The 23,944-nt window shown below is 47.9% G+C and overlaps 3 protein-coding genes and 1 non-coding gene across 4 annotated transcripts; 2 read left to right on the top strand and 2 right to left on the bottom strand.

The window, feature by feature from the left end:
- Positions 1 to 527: 527 nt before the first annotated feature.
- MIR171D (microRNA MIR171d) lies at positions 528 to 683 on the top strand. Its single transcript, NR_126866.1, has one exon. It is a non-coding gene; the product is annotated as a microRNA MIR171d (primary transcript).
- A 3,471-nt stretch (positions 684 to 4,154) lies between these two features.
- LOC100845631 (ankyrin repeat domain-containing protein, chloroplastic) lies at positions 4,155 to 7,879 on the bottom strand. Its single transcript, XM_003558821.4, has 8 exons — positions 6,986 to 7,879; positions 6,174 to 6,250; positions 5,781 to 5,879; positions 5,556 to 5,654; positions 5,185 to 5,283; positions 5,009 to 5,107; positions 4,517 to 4,741; positions 4,155 to 4,445 (listed from the first exon to the last, which is right to left on the bottom strand). The coding sequence occupies exons 1-7, from the start codon at positions 7,803 to 7,805 to the stop codon at positions 4,628 to 4,630; spliced, it is 1,407 nt and encodes a 468-aa protein (XP_003558869.1). The 5' UTR covers positions 7,806 to 7,879; the 3' UTR covers positions 4,155 to 4,445; positions 4,517 to 4,627.
- Positions 7,880 to 8,554: 675 nt separating this feature from the next.
- LOC100845332 (transcription factor bHLH61) lies at positions 8,555 to 10,727 on the bottom strand. Its single transcript, XM_003558820.4, has 4 exons — positions 9,757 to 10,727; positions 9,481 to 9,654; positions 9,199 to 9,369; positions 8,555 to 9,101 (listed from the first exon to the last, which is right to left on the bottom strand). The coding sequence occupies exons 1-4, from the start codon at positions 10,378 to 10,380 to the stop codon at positions 9,012 to 9,014; spliced, it is 1,059 nt and encodes a 352-aa protein (XP_003558868.1). The 5' UTR covers positions 10,381 to 10,727; the 3' UTR covers positions 8,555 to 9,011.
- A 5,923-nt stretch (positions 10,728 to 16,650) lies between these two features.
- On the top strand, positions 16,651 to 18,537 carry LOC100845021 (24-methylenesterol C-methyltransferase 2). Its single transcript, XM_003558819.4, has one exon. The coding sequence runs from the start codon at positions 16,756 to 16,758 to the stop codon at positions 18,133 to 18,135; it is 1,380 nt and encodes a 459-aa protein (XP_003558867.2). The 5' UTR covers positions 16,651 to 16,755; the 3' UTR covers positions 18,136 to 18,537.
- Positions 18,538 to 23,944: the final 5,407 nt, after the last annotated feature.

Below are 23,944 nucleotides of genomic sequence, written 5' to 3'. Positions count from 1 at the left end.
ACACCATTCCGCCATGACCACCATGGACACAGAGCAGCTAGCTAGGTACTAGTACTACAGTACTGATCTCTATCTCTCGCTCTAGGCGCCATGTACACACACGCTCTGTGGTTCGGTCTCTCTCTCTAGGCGGCGACACACACATGGAGTAGTAATTCATATTGCTGGCACCATTGCACACAAATACACATGCAGACGCTGAGGGAAAGCTAGCTGAAGGGAATCTCAATTTATGTCATTGCACCTACATATGCATCTATGTACTCCTCTCTCAATATGTGAGGCCGTGAGAGGGAGAGGAGAGGCCCGGGTTTCCATTAATGCTGCAGCCTGTCTTTACTCATTTGGTAGCCGGGGCTCTTGAATGCCCCCCACCCACACCGCACCACCGGAGCCCTGCATAAGTTGGAGCCCCCCTCGCCTCCCTCTCTTCACTTCCCACAGCTCAGCTAGCGTCTTCCTCTCTTCTTCTTCTTCTTCTTCTTCTTCTTCCGTTGTTCGTCGTCCCGAGCTCGAGCCATTCGCCGGCTGAGGCAAGGGAATGATGAAATGGCCACTATGATGTTGGCTCGACTCACTCAGACGACACCGGCCGGAGCGATGCGTGCGTGCTAGCTCGACGGCGTGTTTCTGATTGAGCCGTGCCAATATCTTAGTGCTCTTTCATGCATAGAAGCTATCTTTACGCTCCCCGGCCGCACAAAACGCGTCTCTTGATCATCTCCTCCGGCCGATCCGATCGCCATGGCGCCGCCCGGCCGGCCTTCAGGTGCATTCAAGCAGGTATGAACCGGGTAGAGCATAGGTACGCATGCAATGCATCATGTGGTTTCAAGGCTGTGATCTGTACATGCTGAGTTAGCTGGTGCATGCGTACGTCGTGTAACATATCGTGCAGACTGTATGCATGCTTGCTAGGGGCTTGACCTAATTAATCGATCGTCCGTGTTTGCCTTGTGTGTGAACTATTGTAATCAATGAATCTATACGTGTGCAGGTCTGTCACTGGAACCATGGGCGAGACAAGCTGGCTGCTAATTGATTCGCCACAGATCTGCGTTATGTATGTAGATAATGTGTATTACTAGTAGTTAGGCATTTGAGCGAGACACACCCTGACGTGTACACATATAGCTGGTTACGTTGGTACAAAGCACTCCTGGTGACGAACACATGAATGTAGCAGTATATACGTGAGCTGTTAATGCAAGTATGTAACTGCATGCATCCATATGCCCCCTGCCTCTTCAGTTTTCATAGAAGGGCAACGCACGTATCGCTTAATTGACTATCTTAAAGTGGAGCTAGCTATGTTTCGAAACAGGTACTAAGATGATTATCCACGGCCGGTACTGCTGCATTATGTTAAGAGATCTCTTATGTGAATGAACCGTTTCGATCGGTATATCCTGCACATTTCCATGTGATAATCACAATTTCTCGTCTCAACTTGGTGGCAGTACTTGGTAACTGTGGGTAAGAAAGGATTTGAGAAATGTGTATCAATGAGTATCAAAACTTTACCCCTTCTGCATGTTCTGTCCACTGGAATCAGAGAGAACAGTAGTAAACTACTTCCTGCAGGAGGCAGTAGCTGTGTTATGCATCCCTGAGGATGAGCCGTCAGAAAAGTTCAGTTTCGAGGCCCTCCAAAGTCCAGATGATTTCAGTTTGAACGCGGACACTGTCACACTGTAGTATTATGACGAAGACATCTCTTTTTCAAAAATAAATAAAACAACGTATTAAAATTAGGTTGATTCTCCGACCTTTTCCAATAATTTTCTGAAGACCAGTTTTTTTAGATGCATTTTCTGAAGAGACCTTGGGTACACAGAAAATGGAAGCAGTTCAACTGGTCATCACGCGACAATTACTACTCCGATCGATCTCCATCTCCTTGTGTATTAATTACGCAGCACTGCACTCCAGCTTCCAACCGGCACCAGTGTGCCACAAAAACTTCAAATAAATGCTCCAGCTGCACTCCCTCCGTGCCTGTTTAATACTCCTAGCTTGTTGTATTCCATTCAATTCGTGACCGAAATTAAATAACAAGAACAGGGAGAGATAGAGAAGCAGTGGCGTTACTGTACACCATTATGGTGCCCAGCTCGCTCTAACGTTCTTATGCTCAGAGAACCGCCGTCCGATCCGTAGACAGACAGAAATTAGGTGCTGGGGTAGCGCATGCTGCTGCTTGCCCCTTCGCCGCACTTCAGCTCTCAGCTGCTGCGTTCACAACCATTGGCGCTCTGGCTGGCTGCCCTTTCTGCTCCATGCTACTCCCCATGGAGTGGGAAGAGGAACGACATGAAATGGGGACTCCGGTAGGTAGCTTGGTAATCCCAGTTCAGCAATCAGGCTCCATTATTTTCTCCTAAGTTCCCTACAGAATGTAGAGCACGTTCTACAGATAAACTCCTGTTCTCTCCTAACCAATTGTTTTGGACAATGAATGCATGTGTCCGTGGATAAGATAATTAAGATCATCAGCAACTTATAGCTATAGGGATTCCAACCTACGTTGCCTCCTACTAGCTACTTCCCGGGGAAGAGTGAAGGAGCAAATTCCGATCAGTAGCCGCGCATAAAATCAAAAGGGTAAAGTTCCCATGGGAGGGTAGTTGGGAGTTTGCAAAAGAGTAACTATGGAAGTTAATGAAACGGGAGTAAATGACATGGCAGAGGGTAAAGCATCAAGAGAAACGACAGCAGGTAGAGAATATGGGGCATGGTCACTTTGGGTCAGGACCCTGCGCTTGCATTAACACGCATAGCGTAGCTGTAGATGAGATGCACGGTGCCCGGACCTGGCCTGGTCTCTACCGTCGTCAGACAAAGATTCCCTCATTCACTCCTTCAACTCCCCCGCGGCCAGAGCCAGAGCCAGAGCCGAGCCCCATGCCGCCTAGCTTCGCCTCCCCTTTGCTAACTGTCAACTCGTCACCACCCTCTCTACTTCAATTCTTGATCGTCCAGGAGTAATGCCGCATTGGCGCCTGCATGGAGCTTTGCCAGTATGGTCTGGTCTGGTCACCTTGCTGTGAGTTGATTTGCCGGTGAGGTGAGCTCTCCCTGCCCTGCGCTGAGAGAAAATCAGCTCGATTGCTAGAGTCCTTCCCGTGCTAGTACTGCTGCTGAAGAGCTCTCTAGTTGACAACTTGACGTGAGAACACAATGGCGATATCATCTACATGAACTCGTTCAGCAGCTTCGCTCTCTATATATGTTTATGTTTGAGGCCTTGAGGGTGCCATTCTGATCTCTGGCAAGTTTCTGAGAGCGTTTTAATTGTTTAAGGGGGCTATAAAGGCAATGTACTCTCAAATGTTTGAATTAAAGTGCAGGCAACTCAAAGAGAAGCAAACAATAAGGGGGGACAAAGCAAGGATGCCGGTTGTTGCAGTCTAGGAACGGCTATAAGATCTCAGGCATGGTCCGCTTAAAACAACTGTACTAATGGAATTGATGCCTACCTTTGCCATGGACCAAATAACGGTCCAGGGACCAGCCACAACATTTAACGTTAAAAACGGCCATGACTTTCCATATGTCATGTCCGAAATTTCTGATGACGGCACAATACTAGTGATAATCAGGATGTATTATGCATGCCTCTGATTGTATTTAAGGGCAAATTTTCCATTTTCTTATCAAGGAATAGGATGTAAGAAAGTAATTCTCGACAAGTCAGGGACCTTCAGTTAAGTATAGAATAGATCCACTGGATGGATTGTTCCCATGTGTAGAGGTGCAAACGGGTACCCTAGTCCTTACCCTCCAACCCTACTTAGTTCAACCAAATGAGCTAAAATTTTAAAATCACATCACTTTTTGAAAAACTAGTTCATTTGTTTGAACTAAAGAGGGTCTGAGGGTACCCTTAGGGTAACCTTTTTGCAGCTCTACCCATGCGACATGTCTCAAACCAGCAAGATTTTCAAATATCAAGGGATGATATCCAAGTCAGCTGATAGCCCCACATACGATGGTGTTTTCCAAATTATGCATGTTTTTATGGTAACTAGCTGATTTTCTCAATTTGTTATGAAGATAAAGGAATAAGAACACCTTTGGCCCGTTTGTATAATTTGAGTTAAACTGAAGTTTCGTTCTGCCTAAATGTAAAAGGAGATAGTGATATCATGAAATAAAGGAGAAGAGGATCGAAAATAACAGATTCTTGATGAATATGTGTATTAGATGATGCTAGGATCATGACCCAACAATATTTCAATGGGCCAGGAAAAGAAGATACTGTCCTTCTAAACTCATACATACGCAAACCATATCTAAATTATTTGGCATCGTTGACTGGACTATCTAGAGTGGCTCACCTCTAAATATTTTTACAGTGAACTTCTCCTTATGTAAGATTTGCCTTCCAATATTCAGGGATAGACCACCCAGTTAATTCATTTTACTCAAGCAGCAATGGCATTCTGTCAGCAAATACTTCCAGTCAGGTAACAAAATGGCAGAGATGTTTCAAAACAATGTCAGAGAATTGTACCTCCATGGAACTAGAAGCAATTGTACCATGCACTGCAGGAAGTTGCAGCCCGGCTGGTCCAAATCTAGAAATAAACTTCAGTGACTTTGACCGGTCAAACACCTCCAGGAGTTAAAATGAGTCATGTTGCTTTTGTAGCCGAAAGCTTTTGAGTAATTTGATAAGCTCATATGTCCTCACATGATGACCCAACCGGAGACACAACTCCAAAGGAGTCAACCCATCCTGTAGCAAGCATAACAAAAATTAATCTAAATTTCTACAACTGTGGTTTACGAAAAATTGCAAGGATATGCCAGTGCCCATATTTGAGTCCTAAACCACCAATAAAATTAGGAAATTACAGATGGGTCACAAACAAGACTGAGCTAAGGACCTGATATCATTAGATAAATAGCTAATTTGTCTGAAACAAGCATATAATTAAGCACACATCCAATGCATATTTCTGACTGAATCTTTGCGAACTACTAGAAGATTAGAATGACTTACTTGAGTTTTTGAACTTCTATCAGCACCCTTTATTAAAAGTAGCCTCACAATATCAGTTCTCTGTGTTTGCACAGCTAGATGCAACGGTGTCCAGCCATACTGAGAATTGAATAAGTTAAGCTAGTTGATCCCTCAGGAAATAAAGTAAAACAAGACAGCTCGAGAACTTAGCATACATCATCTGGCCGATTGATGTCAACATTGTATAGCAAGAGAGTCTTTATAGTCTGATGACAAGCTGTTTGGACAGCATAATGCATCAGCGTTGCACCATCCTGTAACACCAAAATTGCACTGTCGGTTAATGGAATAAACAAAAAAAATAAAAATAAAATACAGAGGACATGAGTAATCTATAAGCGCAACCCACTGCTGTCAAAGGCAATATAACTTAACATAAATAAAAACAGCCAATGAATAGCATAACGAATAAAACTGAAAAGAAGAAACATCAACGTATTTTCAAGATTAATCCCTTGGTATAAGAAAAGATCCCTAGGATATGATATGCTAGGCTGTTTTCAAGCTAATCATATGGTACACTCACCTTATCATAAATGAATGGATTTGCTGAATTCCTTAAGAGGTAGTTGATAATAGCATGCTTCTTGGAAATAATTGCTTTATGAATTGCCGGCAAACCATCCTGAGAAAACAAGAAAAAGGCCGATTGATTATAAAAATAATATATCACAAAAATAGTAAAATACCAGGCATTCCAGGCATATGCCAATCTAATATGAGATAGCTTAACATTTACAGTAGAAATCACCTTATCAAGCGCATTTACATCCACTTTATGTTTCAGAAGATTGTCCAATAGATAGAAGTCTCCTGATGCAGCCAGGGTGTGAAGTGGCAGCCATTTACTCTATAAGAACAAGAAAGAAAAGAAGGTGTGTCGACTGTCAATGAGCATGTATTGCACAGGACCTATCATGGAGGTAACAAACATCATTGTTCGAGAAAAAGTAACAAACATCGTAAAAAATAGGCTATGATGCAGGGATGTTACGAGCTCAACAGCTCACTATGTTAGCAAGTGAAAGAAGTTGAAAAATGTGAGGAGAAGATCTTACTGTTCCCCCAAAGTGAATGGTAGCTACTGTGACAAGATAAAAATGACTTGATAACAACTAAAACACTCTAAAAAGGGAGGGCTTACAGAAGTAGCAGATTCCAGATCAGGTATTCTCTTGTTCAGAAGAGCCTTTTCCTCATCCGTGAACAGCTTCGGGCGACCTAAGGTATAGAGCAGGATATTCATAGGCACAAATGGAACAATGGTAGAAAGATACAACAAAGAAGTTCCACCACTACTTGATGTCAAATACACAAAACAAATGTTCCATCATGATGTTATCACTATCACTCTATCATACTATCACCAGACTGGCAGTCATAAACTCATGATTATATAGCATAATATTAAGCATCACAAATACCTTAGCAATAACATCCTTACGCAATATTTAAATCATGCATTTGGGCATTAACATAAGTTGATTATTCCTTCTAAGTATTTGTTCTGAGCATTTGGTCAAAACCTTAATATCCGGTAATGTGGCATTGGAGTGCATATACCCCATATTAATGGATTACATATGCAAGGATGAGCTTGCCAGAGAATGAATTAGGGACAAGTCATTGCATATTCCTCCATTAACTTCAGCAAGTTCTCTAATTCAAATTCAGTACTGTGCCTATTGGTATTGCAGAACGAATTCACAATAGTCAAATAAGCATGTTTGGTTTCATTTCATCGGCTTTGTTTCTTTTTTTTCAGAAAGGAGGAATATGATTATTAACCCCCGATCGGCTTTGTTTCTAACAAAGGGATAATGTAATTCGCTGATTGCTACACTAACATGCAAAAAATCTCTAACTGGTCTACTGTTCAATCATAGCTCGCATGTTCAACAACCAAATTCAAATAATGATTCAGTATATATAGAAAACAAAAGTTCCTGAACTCACGTTTCTTGCCATCCTCCATCTCACTTGGCGCATACTCCTTGCTGCTAAACAGCTCCGCAATGTCCTCAAGACCGCCGACATCCAACCCCATCCTCGGGTTCCTTGGCGCCGCGCGTGTCCCAGGTTCGGGAGGCGGCGGAGCCTCAATCATCTCCGGCGCGCGGGACTTCTCGAGCGGCTCCACATAGTCACGAGCGACGTGCCCAGGCTCCGCGCCCAGCCTCGCCTCGCGCTCACGGTACGCGCGGGACTTGTCCTCGAGCGGCTCCACGTAGTCTCGCACGACGTGCCCAAGCTCGGCGTCCAGCCGCCCCTCGCGGTACGCGCGGTACTCGTCGGGGGCGGCCACAGCGGAGGGCACCCGCCGGTCGAGGCGGCTCCCGAAGCGCAGCCCGTGCGCGATGCGGCGCTTCTCCTTCTTCGTCAGGTTGATCTCCTCCACGGCGTCCTTCCACCTCTCCGGCACCAGGCCACCCCCGCCACCGGCCGCCGCGGAAATTGGCTTGCCCCTGCTGCGGCGAGAGGTGGTCGGTCGGTGCGGCGGCGAAGGCGACGGGCGGCCGAGGTCGAGGCCGGGGTCCTCGAAGGCTTCGTCCTCGAACACGAGGCAGTCTCCAAGGGCGACATCCTCGTCGTAGTCATCGTCGTCGACGGCGGCGACCGCGAACGAGGAGGAAGAGGAGACGAGCGGCCGCGGGCACAGGGACAGGGCGAGGGGCTTGCTAGGCGCGTGGAAGCAGGAGGCGGAGGCGGGGAGAGGGTTTAGGGTCTGGATTGGGGAAGAGAAGGGGAGGAGGAGCGGGAGAGAGGATGCAGGCATCGCGTCGTGCGCGCGCCGGGAGGAGGAGGTGGTGATGCCGCGCCGGAAGACGAGAGGATAGGCCGGTGTCGCTGACCGGTTTAGGCTGGGCTCTGCCTTCTGGGCTATGGAGTAGTGGCTGGTTGGGCCCAAAAGAGCCCAGTTTCGTACGGTGGTGAAAGAAGCCTCTGTTGCGGGCTTAAAGTGTGTTGGGAGTCCAGGAGACCTCTGGGAGTTTTGGGCCTCAAATTTGGATGGTTTCCATAAAAAACAAATTTGGATTGTATGTAGTTTCAAGAAAAAAAATTGGATGGTATGGGGGGGAAATCGAATTTGGATGGGAATGCATGGAACTGTGGGATCGGCTGTATCTGCCAGATCTTGCTAAAATACACTGTACATGCAGATATGGTGTCTCTGTTGATTCTATAGTTTACCACCATTGCTGATTGCTTGGCGTTTAGTTAACCAGAACAGTTTTGGTTACTTCAAAGTTCAATTAGCATATGCGAGCATCGAGGAGTCTCTTCTTTGTTTGCACGATTAGTCTATAAGTAAACAAAAAAATGTACTAAGTATACTTGAGTGAGTTTCTGCCGTTCATAAATATATAGAGTACGTGATTGTCAGTTTGTGCACAGAGTCGCGTGCAAGCAGCCGTGCATGTCTGGCCTGTATCATTTCGGATAAGACCATAAAATATCGAATCACTCATTGTTGATGCGCATGACATTTCTTCTGCGGGCCGTTCATTTTTAGCAAAACTGTAGTCCTTCTATTTCAAATAAAGCGCACAGTCTGCCAACACTGTTTGTTCACGTACGACCCCATACACACTTGATAGCCCGGGGACAAAACCTGATGAACCGTTTCTATCAGGAAAACAGCAAATCTTGCACGAGAAACGAGAAGCTATAGACGCCTATAGCAGTAATGCAACTCGAGTGCTCCATACAACACACACGAGACACGCACGCACGCAACGATTATACCATCGGACGGGTCACAGCTGAACTTGCAACAGTACTGGTCAAATCTTCAATTTGGGGTTCAGGCCTCAGACTGAGTGGACATAGACATATAGAAATAAAACACGTACTGATTAATCCAATACGTGTAGTAATAAACCAAAGTAAACCTAGCATCGACAAAGGAAACGATGAACATCCAGTTTGTTCCGCCTGCTTAACTGCTAGGAGTAGAGACGATTTAATTAGGTATAGCGAGCTAGAGACACCTTCCTCCGTAACCTGCGCTCCTGAACAAAGCCTGCTTGATCTCATCATCGGTGCTTATTCCTTGCCTCTTCCCTTCCACCTGTAGGAGAAGTACGTACCATGAATTGACGATCCAATTAATTTTAGCGCATACATTACGGGGAGATTAAGTTTTAGATAACGAGAAATTACTATACTTGTAAGCAGGAGGCCTGCATGCCGAAGTCACTGAAGCAGCTCGCGACGCACTGCTCGATCTCCAGCCCCAGCGCCTCCAGCGCGCTCAACGTCGACAGCAGCACGCCGGGGTTCGCCGGGCAGCACATCTCTATCCTCGTGCCGCCGTCGCCCTGCTTCTCCACGCCAAACTGCATGGACGCGCGTCCGCCGGCCCAAACGACGACATCGGGTCAGTTCATCCGCGCAATTAAGTATACAGTACTACAGACGATCGTTTATGTGTGATCGAGTTGTACTACCTTGGTTGAATTCCTCGCCGGCATCTCGCTGCAACCGCTGGAAAAATCCTTGATGGTGTTCAGCAAGTTGAGATCCTCCGGCGCGGCGTCGATCTCCTCCTCGAGTACTTTGATGCGCTCCGTCAGCTCGTTCACGTAGTCTATGGTGTCCCCAAGGATCGAGGTCCTGTCCATCTGCACGATTCACATATATTCATTCGCGTTGATAGAAATTAGTCAAGAATCCAGGTTAATTAGGTCAGTCAGACAGCCAGTAGCAATGTAGCACCACTGCACCTTGCTGATCCTGGGCACGATGGAGCGGAGCATGGAGAGGCGGTCGTTGAGCCGCTTCCGGCGCCGCCTCTCGGCCATGAGGTTCTTCGACGGGATGGCGCCATGGAGCTTGCTCCTATGACGAACGCCGCTCGCGCCGGTCATGGACACCGAGCTCGGCCCGCCGGCGCATCCTCCTGATCCGAACACGAATGGCGCCGGGCACAACGACGACGAGCCACCGCCAGCATCACCGAGGACATGCGCCTTATCCCTGCTCATCTCGTCCTCCTCCATGGCATCATGGAGGGGATCAGTGAGCGCCCGGCCAGCCGCGGCGGCCTCAGCCCCGGAGACGAAGCCGACGCGGCTCCTGTAAGGGTTGCACACCTCGCTCAAGCAGTCGAAGCTGAACTCCTCTCGCGGGCCGCCTGGAGGCGCCGGCAACGGCAGATCTTCAAACGGCGCCGCCACGTCCATGTCATCATCGGCGCCGTAGAAGAGGAGGTCGCTCATCATCATCATGCCGCCCTGCGGCCCAGGGTACGAAGAAGAATGCCACAGCTCAGCTGGTGCCGCGTCCTCCCGCCGCTGCGATGACATGAGCTCGTCCAAGAAGGACTCCTCGTCGCCGAGCTGATCCATGCGTATTACAGTGTCTTAGAAAAAAAGATGCTCTTTCTCTTCCCCAGCTTGCGCGACGAAGCCCTCGCGCTTATACTGGAGTACTAGCAAGCAAGCAACGTGGCTAGCGATAGCAGTACAGTACAGGTCCACACGCTCGCCCAACTTGCACGGGCCGCTGGGCAGTAGTACGTGGGCAATGGCAGTGTAGGGATCGGTGATCAGCCGAGGAGCTAGGCCGGGCGGGGGGGGGGATCACGGCAGCGACCTGGGGATTAAGCGCGGTGTAAGCCAAATCCAAGCGACAATTATTCCTTGGGCACACTTGCTGGACCGGATCGACCAGGGAGTCGATCACGCGGAAAATTAATGGCAAGATCGACGGACGCACCCGAGAATCTCCCAGTTCTCTTGTAATCCATCAATTCACATGCGGGTTTCAATTATCGTCCATGTCGTTTTCGGCTGGAATCTGCAATCTTGCGGCGTGCGGCCGGCCACGTATGTAATTAGGGCTGTTAAAAAAGAAAGCATGCACGTACTCTTGTCGCCGGCCGGCGGCGAGCCAAGGTCTCGATCTGGCCGAGCGCGCAGCCAGTCCCCGGTCGAGCTATTGGAATTTGTATTTTGTTCCCCGAGTACAGTAGCTGCTAGCTGCATTGCTGGCGATGTGGACACGTCGCGTGCGCGGCTGGAGTACGTGTGGCTGCTTCGTTTCCGGGCCGTCGATCGGGGATCCGAGAGTCTCTGTCTCCCTGTCAGGTCGACTGCAGATCGATAATGCAGACGAGCGCGCTGGCGACGCAGCAGGCAAGCAAACCACTAACGCGTGCCGCCGCCCTTTTTCTTTAGATGCGATCAAGTTGCCTATAGTTGCGTGTGTTGCTGTGAATGGTGAACTGGTGATTTCTGTAGATGGATGCGAGTATGGGAATATGCTGCGGGGGTTAGATAATCGTGGTTCTCGTTATCCGGGAGATTCGGGAAGGGAATTATAGTCTTGATCCGGTTGAGCTTTCAGATATGACGAGACCCCCAGATATGACAGGGCACATCCGCATCGAAGTACATCGAACAACGTGAAGCAGCCGATTGTTTATATGTGCAGATTACCGTTGTGCTATTTGCGCGTCTACTTATTCTTAACGGTTTTGCTATTTATAAGACGGCGGATAAATAATTAATTCTAAGTCGATTGTAACAATTGCCTGAACCGATCAGTAGACTCGTTTAAGATTCATGCTCCTCACTCTGCATCTCTGACGAGCCACCGCCAAGCCGTCCGATCCCTCGTGCTGCCCCAAAAGGAAGCCTCCCGGCGCCCATGATTCACCTCAAGCTCCATGCGATGCTGGGACGTTTCAACTCTGCTTCTATGCTTGATTCGGCAGAAAGCCTTGCATCTCTGTTTTAATTTTGGCATGCTGTAAACTCTGCAGCTACGTATGACTGTTGATCTGGTGCTCAGAACTCTTTTTTTTCCTTTTCTTCGAAGACCTGGTTTCGTTAATGCAATGGAACCGGGAGGCTCGGTGCCTCCTGTTACTCTAAAAAAAAGATGAGAAAATCTTAATCGGACACTTATCATTGTCGACTAAGAAATAGACATTTCTTGTCTTCAATCTTGCTATATTTAGTATTGAGGTTATTTTCTCTAGAAGCCAGTTCTTATTTGAGTTAGATTCACTGCTGCAGTAAATTTATATAAAATGAAAAGATAAATCGTTGTAATTTCTCATCTCTTTGACTCTAGTGTGAACCTATAAATCTTTATGTGTTGAGTTTTAATCACAACCGTTATAATTAGGACCCACCATAAGACCAACAGATCTGATAACTCAGCTTACGTGGATCAACATAGTGACTTCTTATACTTCCCTTCTAATTATATAACTAGTCGAGTGACCCACACATCTGTGCAGGATAGACTCATTATAGGTTGTTGTCAAGTTTCAACAAAGTGTAATTCGATTCTATCTCCATTAAACTTTTTATCGGTTTCCTTTGCATTAGATAACACGGCAGTTTTTAATTTTTTTCCCCTATCTTTAGATCGAGCCGTTGTAATGTAAACCCAAAACGATTAATGGTGGATAGATTATTTTGCCCGTGTGCATGAATGAGCGGGGTGACTTCCTATCTTTCTGTTTTAATTATATAATACATAAATAGACTAAATTTAAGGTATGTTTGCTTTCTTACCGGATCCACCGCGCCAACCGTTGGCTCGCCAATTTGTGGGCGAGCGATTCTGCCGCCCAGATTTCGCCCGTGCGTGGGCGCAAAATGCTACTGATGCGGGCGGATTCTCAGGAAAGCGACGCGGGCTCGCCAAATCGCTGGCATTGAAGCAAACGCTCGCCCGCGAAGCGTTGGCAGGGCCCGCGTCGGCCGCAAAGCAAACAGGCCCTTATAGCACGACATTTGTTTGGGGCATTTCAGATTCAATATATAGCTAGTTTTCTGTGAGTGACATAGTTAAGTTGTTAACCGAGTAGCTAGTTGTATAGTTTGTGAAATCTTTTGTCACAAGTCAACGGTCAGACTGAGACACATAGACGCAATTTATTGTTGCATGTGGATTGTCTAACCATTTTCATCAGATCGGTTTGTTGGTTGCGTCGTGTAACTCATGTCGTATGCACACATGTACACGCATCATGCAATCCAATTTCGCCATTACGGCCCGGCGCCCGGCCCCCCGGCGCAAAGCGAGCGCGGTGCGTTCCCGAATCCCGATGGCACCGATTTGGCGATTTACCGGGTACAGGCGGCAGTACTGCACTGCATGCCCTCCTCGCATGATCCAAACTCCTGATCCGTGCATAGGCACGCAAGAATGCATGGCCCCCTTGCATGCCCGACGGATCTCTCGCTAGTACCGCTCGTAGTCGTAGCAGGCAGCAGCGCGCCGCAAGGACCGCACGGGTCGGCTCACGGGCGCGCGGCCGGCAGCGGAGCGACAGTTGGAGCTGGCAGAGAGAAAGTGAAAAAGCCGTAGCCTACGCGCTCGGGCGCCGTGTCGGCCCATCGTCGCGTGAATTCGTCCTGCACGAGTACGATCGCCACCACCGAATCAGCGGGCGACATCGATCGGTGCTGTGCTGCGTTCGTGCATGCGTGCACGGGGGCTGCGTACGTTGGAACTTGCCGGGAGCGAATTGTATCAAGCAGCTCTGCAGTGCGAAAGGGTCGTACCGCCGACTGACCGACCGTCTCGGTTCACGTGGCATGGAAATGTTACTCCGTACCGTCATCTGTGGACCGTTGTCCGTTTGGCCACTACAGCACGGCCTACCGACTACTAGCTGCCCATCAATCCATCAGCACATGCGTGGGTGCGTGCAATGCGTTGCCTGCGTTTTTTCTTTTGAGGGAAGTCACTGTCACGACGTCGGGTAGCTCGCGTTTTTTTTTTTTTTGAGCGAGGCCGGAACCAATCGCATCCGCAGGCCGCAAAAGCCCACATGTGCGCCCGCCGGCACGGAAATGGATAAAAGAGGTGTGGGCTTTTCGGTGTCAGCCTGCCGAAGCTTTTCCTGGGTCTGGGCCGTAGTGCCGGTGCGGTCCGCAAATGCGCTGCTCGCTGTCTCCTTTCCCCTTGGATTGGATCACGCGCGATCCAGCAGACCAGCAGGCAGGTCGGCGAGCGGGTGTCACACATCGCGGATCGGACGGAGCTCCATTCGCTTCGTCCAATCGCTCTCGCGGTCGGATCCTTTCGTTTTCGTCCAAGTGCCGACGGGAGAGTGCGTCCATAGCGTCGGCCCAATCAATCGCTCTAGCGGTCGGATCTTTTCCCTTTCGTCGACGTGCCGACAGGAGACGTAGCGCGTGCTGCGGCAGTAGGGACGAGCTGGTACCGCACGCCCAGTTCCTGCAAAGCAGCGAGCTTTTGTGAGCCCTGTGATTGGGTTTCTGCGACGGGGTGAAATCCCCTGATATTTTCGATGCTGTAGTGTGGTTCAGAACTTCAGAACCAGGAATCTCCGTCGACACCGATCGAGATTTGTCGAGAATGGTTTCTTCTCCGAATGTTCGAGCATTGGAATTCAGTGTGTGGATGCATATTTTTTTTGTTTTCTTTTTGCTACCACGACACGACTGCGCGTCTGCCACACCTTTCGGCACTAAAGCACTTTTGCAGGTTGGACCATTCGGCTAAAGCTTCCTTTGGGGTCTTTTAGACAGCGCAGAGCAAAGCGACTTTGTGCAAAAGACAGGGGCGTGGCATATGGCGTATCCATTTCCTGCTACGAGTACTGTGATCGATCGTCTCGCTAAAGGAGGCAGAGGGCACCTCGAGGGTATCAAGATGTCAATGGATAGTCAAAATGTGAATATCTATGGATATCCAGCTCATGTATCGCGGATATGGATCGGGTTTTCGATCCATGGATATCCAGCTCATGTATCGCGGATATGGATCGGGTTTTCGATCCATGGATATCCACGCATGGATACCCGTCAACTCGTGGAGCGGGCACGGATATAATATTTGATCCATGGATATCCATGGATACCCGATATTTATTAAAAATTACCGACATGTGGATCCACTACTCGATAGATTCTTATACAAATCCTGGTTACTTATTTCTAGCCGGAGGGAGTACTTCGTAAGTTTATATGATCTTTTGGTTAATATAGATTGTAAATCGGTGTTCGATCATCGACGTAAGTTTCATCTATTGAGATATTTTGAACAGCAATATCTTATTTTTGGATTATTATTATTTTTGTTGAACACAAAGTAATATATATCTAGTAATCCAATGAACTTTCGCATAGTTATGCATATGATTTTTTGCCGTGTAAACTCCGCATCACCTTAAAATTTATCCTAGGTACGTCACAAATTTGAGTTACTTAATATTGGACGGAGGGAGTATATTGCATGGATATAGATAATCCACAGATACCCACATACCCCGTGGATATGGATGTGGATATTGTTTTGTATTCATGGATATTCTCATGGATGGATAGTTGGTCTGACGATGGATATGTATATGGATTTGGTCGACCCGTCCAGACCCGTCCCGTTGCCATCCTGACTGAAGTACGTGGCTCAGCTTGGTTTTCGTAGAAACGCCTGAAGAAATGAATATCCCGAATTTCCGAAAAAGCATTGCATTCGCGGAATGAGAAGCTCGTTTCCGTTTTGCAATAACATCTCACTCGATCTCCCTCGCCGTGTGTACTTAGCGCCACAAGGATGTTGTTCCCAATTTACACAAAAGTTTATGGCTGAGTAGGTTAGATGCGATTGTTTCAAACAAAGTAGCTTCCGGTGGCGGATGTAAGTTTCTGTTCCTATCTATAATCAAGATAAACAGGGCATAATACATTGTTGCACTGCACGAGGAGATGTTGAAACATGAAAGTTACTATTTCTCGACTTATAAATAGCTAGTCAATACACCTCACGATAGGGTAAGATCCTCACGTTTTTTAACCTCATAGATGAATCACAAAGTCTGATCCAACAGTACGCGACTGTTACTTATTGGTAGTTATTTTTGAATCGTCTTAAAAATAAGAGAAGTATCGAAACATCTTGCTAACAATGGATGTAGAGAACCCGTGGTAGTATGAACAAGATGCATCTGTTTATGTGATATACGGAGTATATTAAATCAGCGAAGGCAGAAAAGTCAAAGATAGTGATCAATCAGAGAGAGATGTAGGGAGGGAAAAAAGAAAGTTTCAAGGATAGTGATGAGTCAAGGCCATGTTCAGCTAACTGTGCTGAGCCGATTATGCACCAAATAAGGAAACAAATACGAATGAAGCGTCGACCTGATTGTGCTAACGCCGATTAAGGCAAAATTAGCCACGAAAGTGACTAATCGACGCTAACATCAACCTAATAATTGTGCTAGCACGGATTCACGTCAGTCAAGCAAACAGGTGGCATCACACCCTCCACGAAGGCAAAAAAGAAGATGAAGCAAACAGGTCGTGAAAGCGATCAATCAAGGGTGCCTGCCGCGTCACATGATTGACACAACCTTGAGCAAAAAACCACAGCTCGGTGCGCTTGTTCCCCCAAAGGCCAAAGCTCTCGTCCGTCCTATCTTCTTCTCCAACGTAAAAAGCTGACCCATCAAATCAGATCACGGATGATTTTTCTTCCTTTTTAAAGGCAAAACTTATCTCTAGCATGCATCGGAGAAAGAAGGAAACAGCCGCATGCGGCCCAGCGTACAGATTCTGCCAGCGCCGGCACGGAGGAAAAGATAGCCACAGTACACGTGACCACACACATGGCAGTACGGCAGGTTGTCCCTCCAAGGCTGGCTGGCTAGCAGAGAGAGCTGCTGCTGCCAGCGCACCGTGCCAAAAACAATCTGGCTGGCCTGGCCGCTGGTCTCGGCTGGAACCACGCTGCTGATGCAAGGAAATCGATCGGACCGAAGCCCGAACCCGCGTGGCCGTCCGATCAGATCGCCCCCGGCCCACCTCCCCGCTCCGATCCGATCAAGATCAGACGCTTCAGCCGGCCAAAAAAATCCCGGCGGCTTCCGCGGAAATCCTTATATTTCAAAGCCCACCCAAATCCCCCGTCTCCTCGTCGTCCCCCTTCTTCTTCGTCTCCTACCACCGCGTCAAGTTCCCCCCTGTCTCTTCCTTCCTCCCTGCGAGCAGCAGCCGCGCGCGCCGGGGATGGAGGCCGCGACGATGGCCTGGACGGCGGCGGTGGCCGGGGTCGGGCTGGTGTACTGGTTCGTGTGGGTGATGGGGTCGGCGGAGGTGAAGGGGAAGCGAGCGGTGGATCTCAAGATGGGATCCATCAACCGGGACAACGTCAAGGACAAGTACACCCAGTACTGGTCCTTCTTCCGCCGCCCCAAGGAGACGGCCACCGACGAGGCCTCCGCCGAGAAGGTTCCCGCCTTCGTCGACACCTTCTACAACCTCGTCACCGACATCTACGAGTGGGGCTGGGGACAGTCCTTCCACTTCTCCCCTTCCCTCCCCGGCCGCTCCCACCGCGACGCCACCCGCGTCCACGAGGAGCGCGTCGCGGACCTCCTCAAGGCCAAGCCCGGCCACCGCCTCCTCGACGTCGGCTGCGGCGTCGGCGGGCCCATGCGCGCCATCGCCGCCCACTCCGGCTCCAACGTCGTCGGCATCACAATCAACGAGTACCAGGTCAACCGCGCCCGCTCCCACAACCGCAAGGCCGGGCTCGACTCCCGCTGCGAGGTCGTCTGCGGCAACTTCATGTCCATGCCGTTCGACGACGCGTCCTTCGACGGCGCATACTCCATCGAGGCCACCTGCCACGCGCCCAGGCTGCAGGACGTCTACGGCGAGGTGTTCCGCGTGCTCAAGCCCGGCGGCCTCTACGTCTCCTACGAGTGGGTCACCACGGCCCTGTACCGCGCCGAGGATCCCGACCACGTCGAGGCCATCCACGGCATCGAGCGTGGCGACGCGCTCCCGGGCCTCCGCCGCCAGGACGAGATCGCATCCATCGCCAAGGAGGTGGGCTTCGAGGTCGTCCAGGAGCTCGACCTCGCCCTGCCGCCCGCGCTGCCATGGTGGACGCGCCTCAAGATGGGGCGCCTCGCGTACTGGCGCAACTCCCTCGTCGTCCGCGTGCTCACCATCCTCCGGGTAGCGCCCAAGGGCGTGGTGGAGGTGCACGAGATGCTGTACGAGACCGCGCAGCACCTCACCCGCGGTGGCGAGACCGGCATCTTCACGCCCATGCACATGGTGCTCCTCCGCAAGCCCAGCACCGCCGCCGCCGCCGAGAGCAAATAGAGCAAGACGCCGCCGTACACCTTCATTTTACTCACTCACCCGCCCCCGGAAGGGGGGATGAAAGGAATAATTTCGCAGAGGTACGAAGAGCAGCCTACTACTCCTACTACTACAGTACTACCTGGAGAAGAGTGAGGTTTAAGAGAGTGCTTGAATTGAATTTGATGATTTAGCTGTAACAAAATAGGGGACGATGGATGATGCTTCTTGTTACTCATTCTTGTTGTTCGTAGCTTTCGATTTCAATTTTTTGTTGGGCTAGGGAGTTTTTGGATCGGAGAGGAGAGGTGGATTATTTTAGATTTGTTTTTGCTTGATCCATGGATCATCGATCTCATCTCATCAGTCATGTTTTGTCTGGAACAACCAACCAAAAAGAAATTCATAAACCTCTGTCGCAAACTGAAATTGTTTAGGGTAGTATCAACTTGTTTACAGTATGAGTACCGATTCCGTAATTACTGCCGCCGCTTTGTTTGTGCGCGTGTCTTGGCAGGACACGCCGGCCCGGCCGGCCGGGGACAGTAGAAATGCTAGAAACGACAAACATTCGGGCCCTATTTTACCCGCGACGACCGACCGAGAAGGTTACTTCCAAGCTGCACCACGTGCCAGTGGGGGCGCTTGCTCCGGGCCGCACGGTACTCATGTGACATGTGAGTGTGTAGAAAAAAAATCGAAGTCATCGCCTGAGCAGCTAAGCTACTTGTCCCTATGGCAGGTGGAGCCCCGAGATCGGATCTCGACTAGTCCCACTGTTTCTCAGGGCAGCAGCATCAATCGATTGGCAGTAAAAAGAACTGTAGATGTAGTGGGCGTTGGGAGTGTTGGGACGACATGGGGCTCTGGTTTTAAGCGGGTGAGGCACGTGAGCGCGGTCACGGGACCCGACGTACTGCGTGCTGCGCGCCGTGTTCCGCCCGCCTTCTGTTTTCCTATCTTTCTCCTCTGCGTTCCGGTCCGCAGGAGCCGGAAAGCTGACACCTGCTGTGCTGCCTGTCCTTTGCTTTTGTGCGTGGCCGTGGCCTCTCGTCCTCCTGTGGGCTGTGGCGTGGCCACTCGTCGTCTTGGCGGGGGCGAAAACTGTCGAGATATCCGCTACAGCACGGCGATGCCAGGTGGGGGCCTGTCGTGTCAGCACACGGAAGCGTGCAGGATCGCTCGCTGTCAGAGTCGGACCACTCGCGCCATGCGGTGGCACGCACGCTGGGTTTCGCAGCAGATGACGTGGAATTTTCGTTCAGTTCTGTTATTTTAGTACGGTGCGAGACATGGATTCAGAACATGTATTTGTGCGTAGTACTAGTGCAATTGCCTTGGATTATCGAGTAACTAACCATGAGCGCCTTCGAACACGACCCCTGCCACCTGTACCCAAGCTGGAGCAGCTCTCTGCGCAACTGCGTTATCAGCACAATAGGAGGCGCTAAATGTACTCCGGACTAGCAACTTCTCCAAATCCATGTTTTTTTTATCTCAATTTCCTGAAACCCTAGCAGTTTCCGAGTCATTGTTGGATGGTGCTCACACCACCGAAGTAAAACCGTGAAGGCAGGACAGAGGCAGCGGCGTCGTCGCGTCGAGTCCGTCGGCAGTGGCAAAAGGAGACAGGCAGATCCATGCACTGAATGCACCGAACAGCCGATAAACAGGAGCTTAACTATAACTGGACCCTGATCCGCCTAGCCCGGCGGTGAATCACATGTCTGTCGACCGCAACGGAGTGGGAATCGTCCTGGGAATATCTTGTTGTGTGGCGTCAGTTAATTTTCACATTAAATAGTACTCTCTCCGTTTTTTAATATACGACGTGTATTATTTTCTGCTGATTTCCGAATTATAAGGCGCGCTACAGCGGAGCCCACGATTGCACCTGCATGCGTGAAGAAAAAATAGCGGTTTCCTTGTGCGTTGATGGATGGGGCAGTTATTGTCTTAATGGTGCATGCATGCGCAGGAGGAAATTAGGCAGTTGCTCGCTCACGCGCTAGTGGATGCCATCGAGTCAAAACGATCCCTTTCCTGTGCTAATATTCGTGCGTAAAAATATACGCCCTACATTAAAAACGGAGGGAGTATCTAACACGACGGGTATTCAATGGTCGCTGTGATCTGCGCACTGAATACTTGAACAGTTTCTCTCAATGATGCGAGACCAAAATGGTTCATGCTTTGCTGACTTTCCCAGCCAGCCGAGCGGAGCAACCTAAGTTTTCCCTTCTTTACTGCCTAAGTCCATCATTGTTTCTTCAGTAAAGTTCATTTTAAACCTTGAGCTTGTAGAGGTGGACCCAATCGAACCCTGACCCGCAAATTCCTGAACTTAGCACCCTGAACTTCCTAATCCCGGTCATTATGCCCTTAAGTGGTTTGCCAAACAGGGATCCATGCTCCCACAGCCACCGAACTGGTCAAAATGAACACTTCAGAACAAAATAAAAGATAAAAGGGAGACTCGATCAAAATTGATATCAACAAGAGAAATTAACTGGAAATTGAGCTTATCAACACATCCACACAGGCATAATACATTCTTCCAGGATTTCGTGGACTCCATGGTATCCACCTCGGTGCCTTCACGCCGCGCGCAAAGGCAGTACTTCGTTGGCTCATACTCCATCGGATCTTCACGATACGGCACCGGCGAACGCCTATCTCCCACGATACCTCTCCCCCATCGATGACCGCTGCTCGACACAAACCCGGATGACATCTCCACCGCCGCCGCCGCCGACTGCGGGACGCAAACCCTAGTTTTTTTTTCTTCGAATTGCAAACTATTAAGCGGTAAACCTTCTTACCCAGTGTGGCCTAAACAATCCCAGCTTAGACCCTGCCACGTCAGCAACCTCGGGGATAATCCTACTTAAGGCACTAATGACCGGGATTTGAGTGTTCAGGGTGCTAAGTTCAGGAATTTGCAGGTCAGGGTTCGATTGGGCCCACCTCTACAAGCACAGGGTTTAAAATGGACTTTACTCTTGTTTCTTCCGTCGGGCTCGAGTTAAGCATACTGGCCACTAGTCGATTTCGGCAAGCTGTCACGAGTCACCATCGTTTTCTTTCTCATAGATCGTGAGTTAGACACCGTTATTCTGATCATATGCCTCGCAACTGTGTAAAGTAGTGATGGTGTGTAGTGTCGTGCTGCATATAGCATATATATATATATAGTGACCCGGATGCACCACTACCGCTTGTCCCCACGTTCCAGCACACGTCAGTCGTTACGTGTGTGCCGCACCTGATAACCTGGAAGGGAAGTAAAAAAAAAACAATGATTGCGTGTCCATGCCCGCAGGCCACAGCAGCTGGCGATCGTTCGATCCTGTGCAATCCCAGTAGAGTTGCTGCTTTGAAAGCATGAAAGTGCAGGCCTACTGAGCTATTAAAACCTTTTTCGTTAAGAACGTGATCCACGATGGTCATCCACGCATCGATCGTTGCTGTGGCATAGCATGGCTAGGCCTGACATTGACACGCCGTACAGACTTACAGTGGCATTTGGTTGTGAAGATATGCAGATCCGGACAGCGACAATAGAGATTTTTGGATCTTGGTTGGTATCGTGACTTTCACGCAGGCACATGTGGCATGTGTGCGTAAACATAACCTCTCTTTTTTTTTTGCTCTGGAGGTCGCATGCTATTTTTTCTTCCTGCAGGAAACTAACTAACCACTCTGAGCTTGTTCTCGATTTTTATTTGTCTTGTGCGGTTGTATAATTTGTGGATTATTGTTAGCATGCTTTGACATGAATCTTCACATGGAACTATCCCGGAGTGTATAGAGTGTCCCTTTAGAAAGCAACTATGGCAGGCTGTCATATTCAGCCTCAACTTTGGTAAGATTATGCTTTTGCCGAAAGTGAAATACAATTAACTTTGGTGAGCAGCTTGGGGTGAATCATCAGGGAATATCTTGTGCTATTTTAAAGAGGAAAAGGGCGGAAGCACCTGTTCCATTCAACCTTGGATAATTGAAACACAGAGGTCGATAGTGAAAGGCCCTTAAGCAATTACAGACTAATGCCAGTCAAAACAAAGCACTACGGGAAACACCTCTTGATGTGGTGGACTGGTGGTGGAGTTGTGGATGCATGACTCCACCCATCTGGATTCAAAATCCTGGTGCTCACAATTATGTTGTATGGGTTTTCCTTACCGTCTTTTCATAAAAAAACAAAGCACTACTCCAAGTTCTGTTGGCATTTATAGTCAATTAATTTCAATGATTAATTGACACTAAATTTAGATTTACTTCTATATTCAATTAAATCTTTATAGTTCACTTGGCATTAAATAAAGATTTGTAGCATTAAATCTTTATAGTTCAGTTGGCATTAAATAAAGATTTATACATTATTAAATTAAAGATTGTGCGGACTAATTGACATTAAAGAAGATCTTACATCTATCATCGAAGTATTAGGATTCTTCCCTCTATAAGACACACTGACTCTATATATAGCTCTGAATGCATATAGTGATCTTTATTCTTTCACATTTCGAAATGTCCAGACTTAGTATGCATCGGCGAGCGATTGCTATATGTTTCTTTTTTCATGCACTTCAAACTTGGGGTGTTCGGATCCATCCTACTATTCAACATGTATGTATTTAAGAAGGGAATTTTTTGTAGTGTCACAAATCACATTGCTATGGCAGGACTGTGTAGAAACAAAGGACGCAATTTTGGTTTTATGGTTAGACTAGAAAGTGGGATTGGAAGAGATTTGTAACTAAGTCAGATTCCAAGGGTCAGAATTATATGAATATGTTATTTGGCTTGCCATCATGTTGATCCAAGATGATATCAATAGATCTAATGTTGGGTCATCTGCTTTATTGTCCCTGGGATCTTCTAGTTGTAGATCCAATGCTACTAAGCACTCTTAGATCAAGATCAATTGCATGTAGGATCCTACTATAGAGCATCAACAATGTAACCATCGATGCTCCATGTTGCCAACCCCATACATTGGTTTCGTTTTTAGCAATAGTTGTTGCAAGTGTATTGGTGTATGAATAATGTGTTCTTTTCTCACCTATTTTACCCTTTATATATACAACTTTTTTATTTGTCATTTCCATTTTGAGTCTTCTTAACATTACCTCTCATGGTGGTTCATGATAATTATGAAATACCATGGACAAATACATTAAGAAGACAAACCAATTAATGGATAAAACCATCACAAACATATATTTATGTGGGAAGGATAGATATATCAGTTGGTGTACAATCTTCTTATCTTTTTTTAGGGAAGTACAATCTTATTATCGACGTTGTATTCCACCAAATCATGATACTGAAACAATCAAGAGATTAAGTTACATTCTATTTTCTAGGTGGTTAGCATCTTTACTATTGTCATGGCATGAAATTTGCGCTATGAATTTAACATTAGCATCATATGGTTTGTCCTACATTAGATGCATAGCATGGATTATTTCCCTCTTAACTTACATTTCAAATTTATTTTAAGGGAAATGATTCACTAGCACAAGATTTTGTCTATGGTCCTGCCAAACCAGATTTGGCAAGTTTGAAGTCAAACTCCATAGATGCAGTAATTCTTGGAAAAGGTTCTAGTACATGGGATGAACCATAAGTGAGTTATTCTTTCCGGTTGTCACTTCACTTTGTATACTTCATGCATCTAGGATCATCAAATAGAAATTGGTTGTAGTCATGACCCTAATAGTACTTTAAATCTACATTATGTCACGGGTTGGCTGTTTTTAGTAATATCATAGTAGTTTTAATAATATATGATGCATTGGCATGTTTGTGATACTAGTGTATT

Source organism: Brachypodium distachyon, chromosome 1 (assembly GCF_000005505.3).
Source record: "Brachypodium distachyon strain Bd21 chromosome 1, Brachypodium_distachyon_v3.0, whole genome shotgun sequence".
Taxonomy (NCBI): domain Eukaryota; kingdom Viridiplantae; phylum Streptophyta; class Magnoliopsida; order Poales; family Poaceae; genus Brachypodium; species Brachypodium distachyon.
This window is presented reverse-complemented; position numbering and strand designations above follow the sequence as displayed.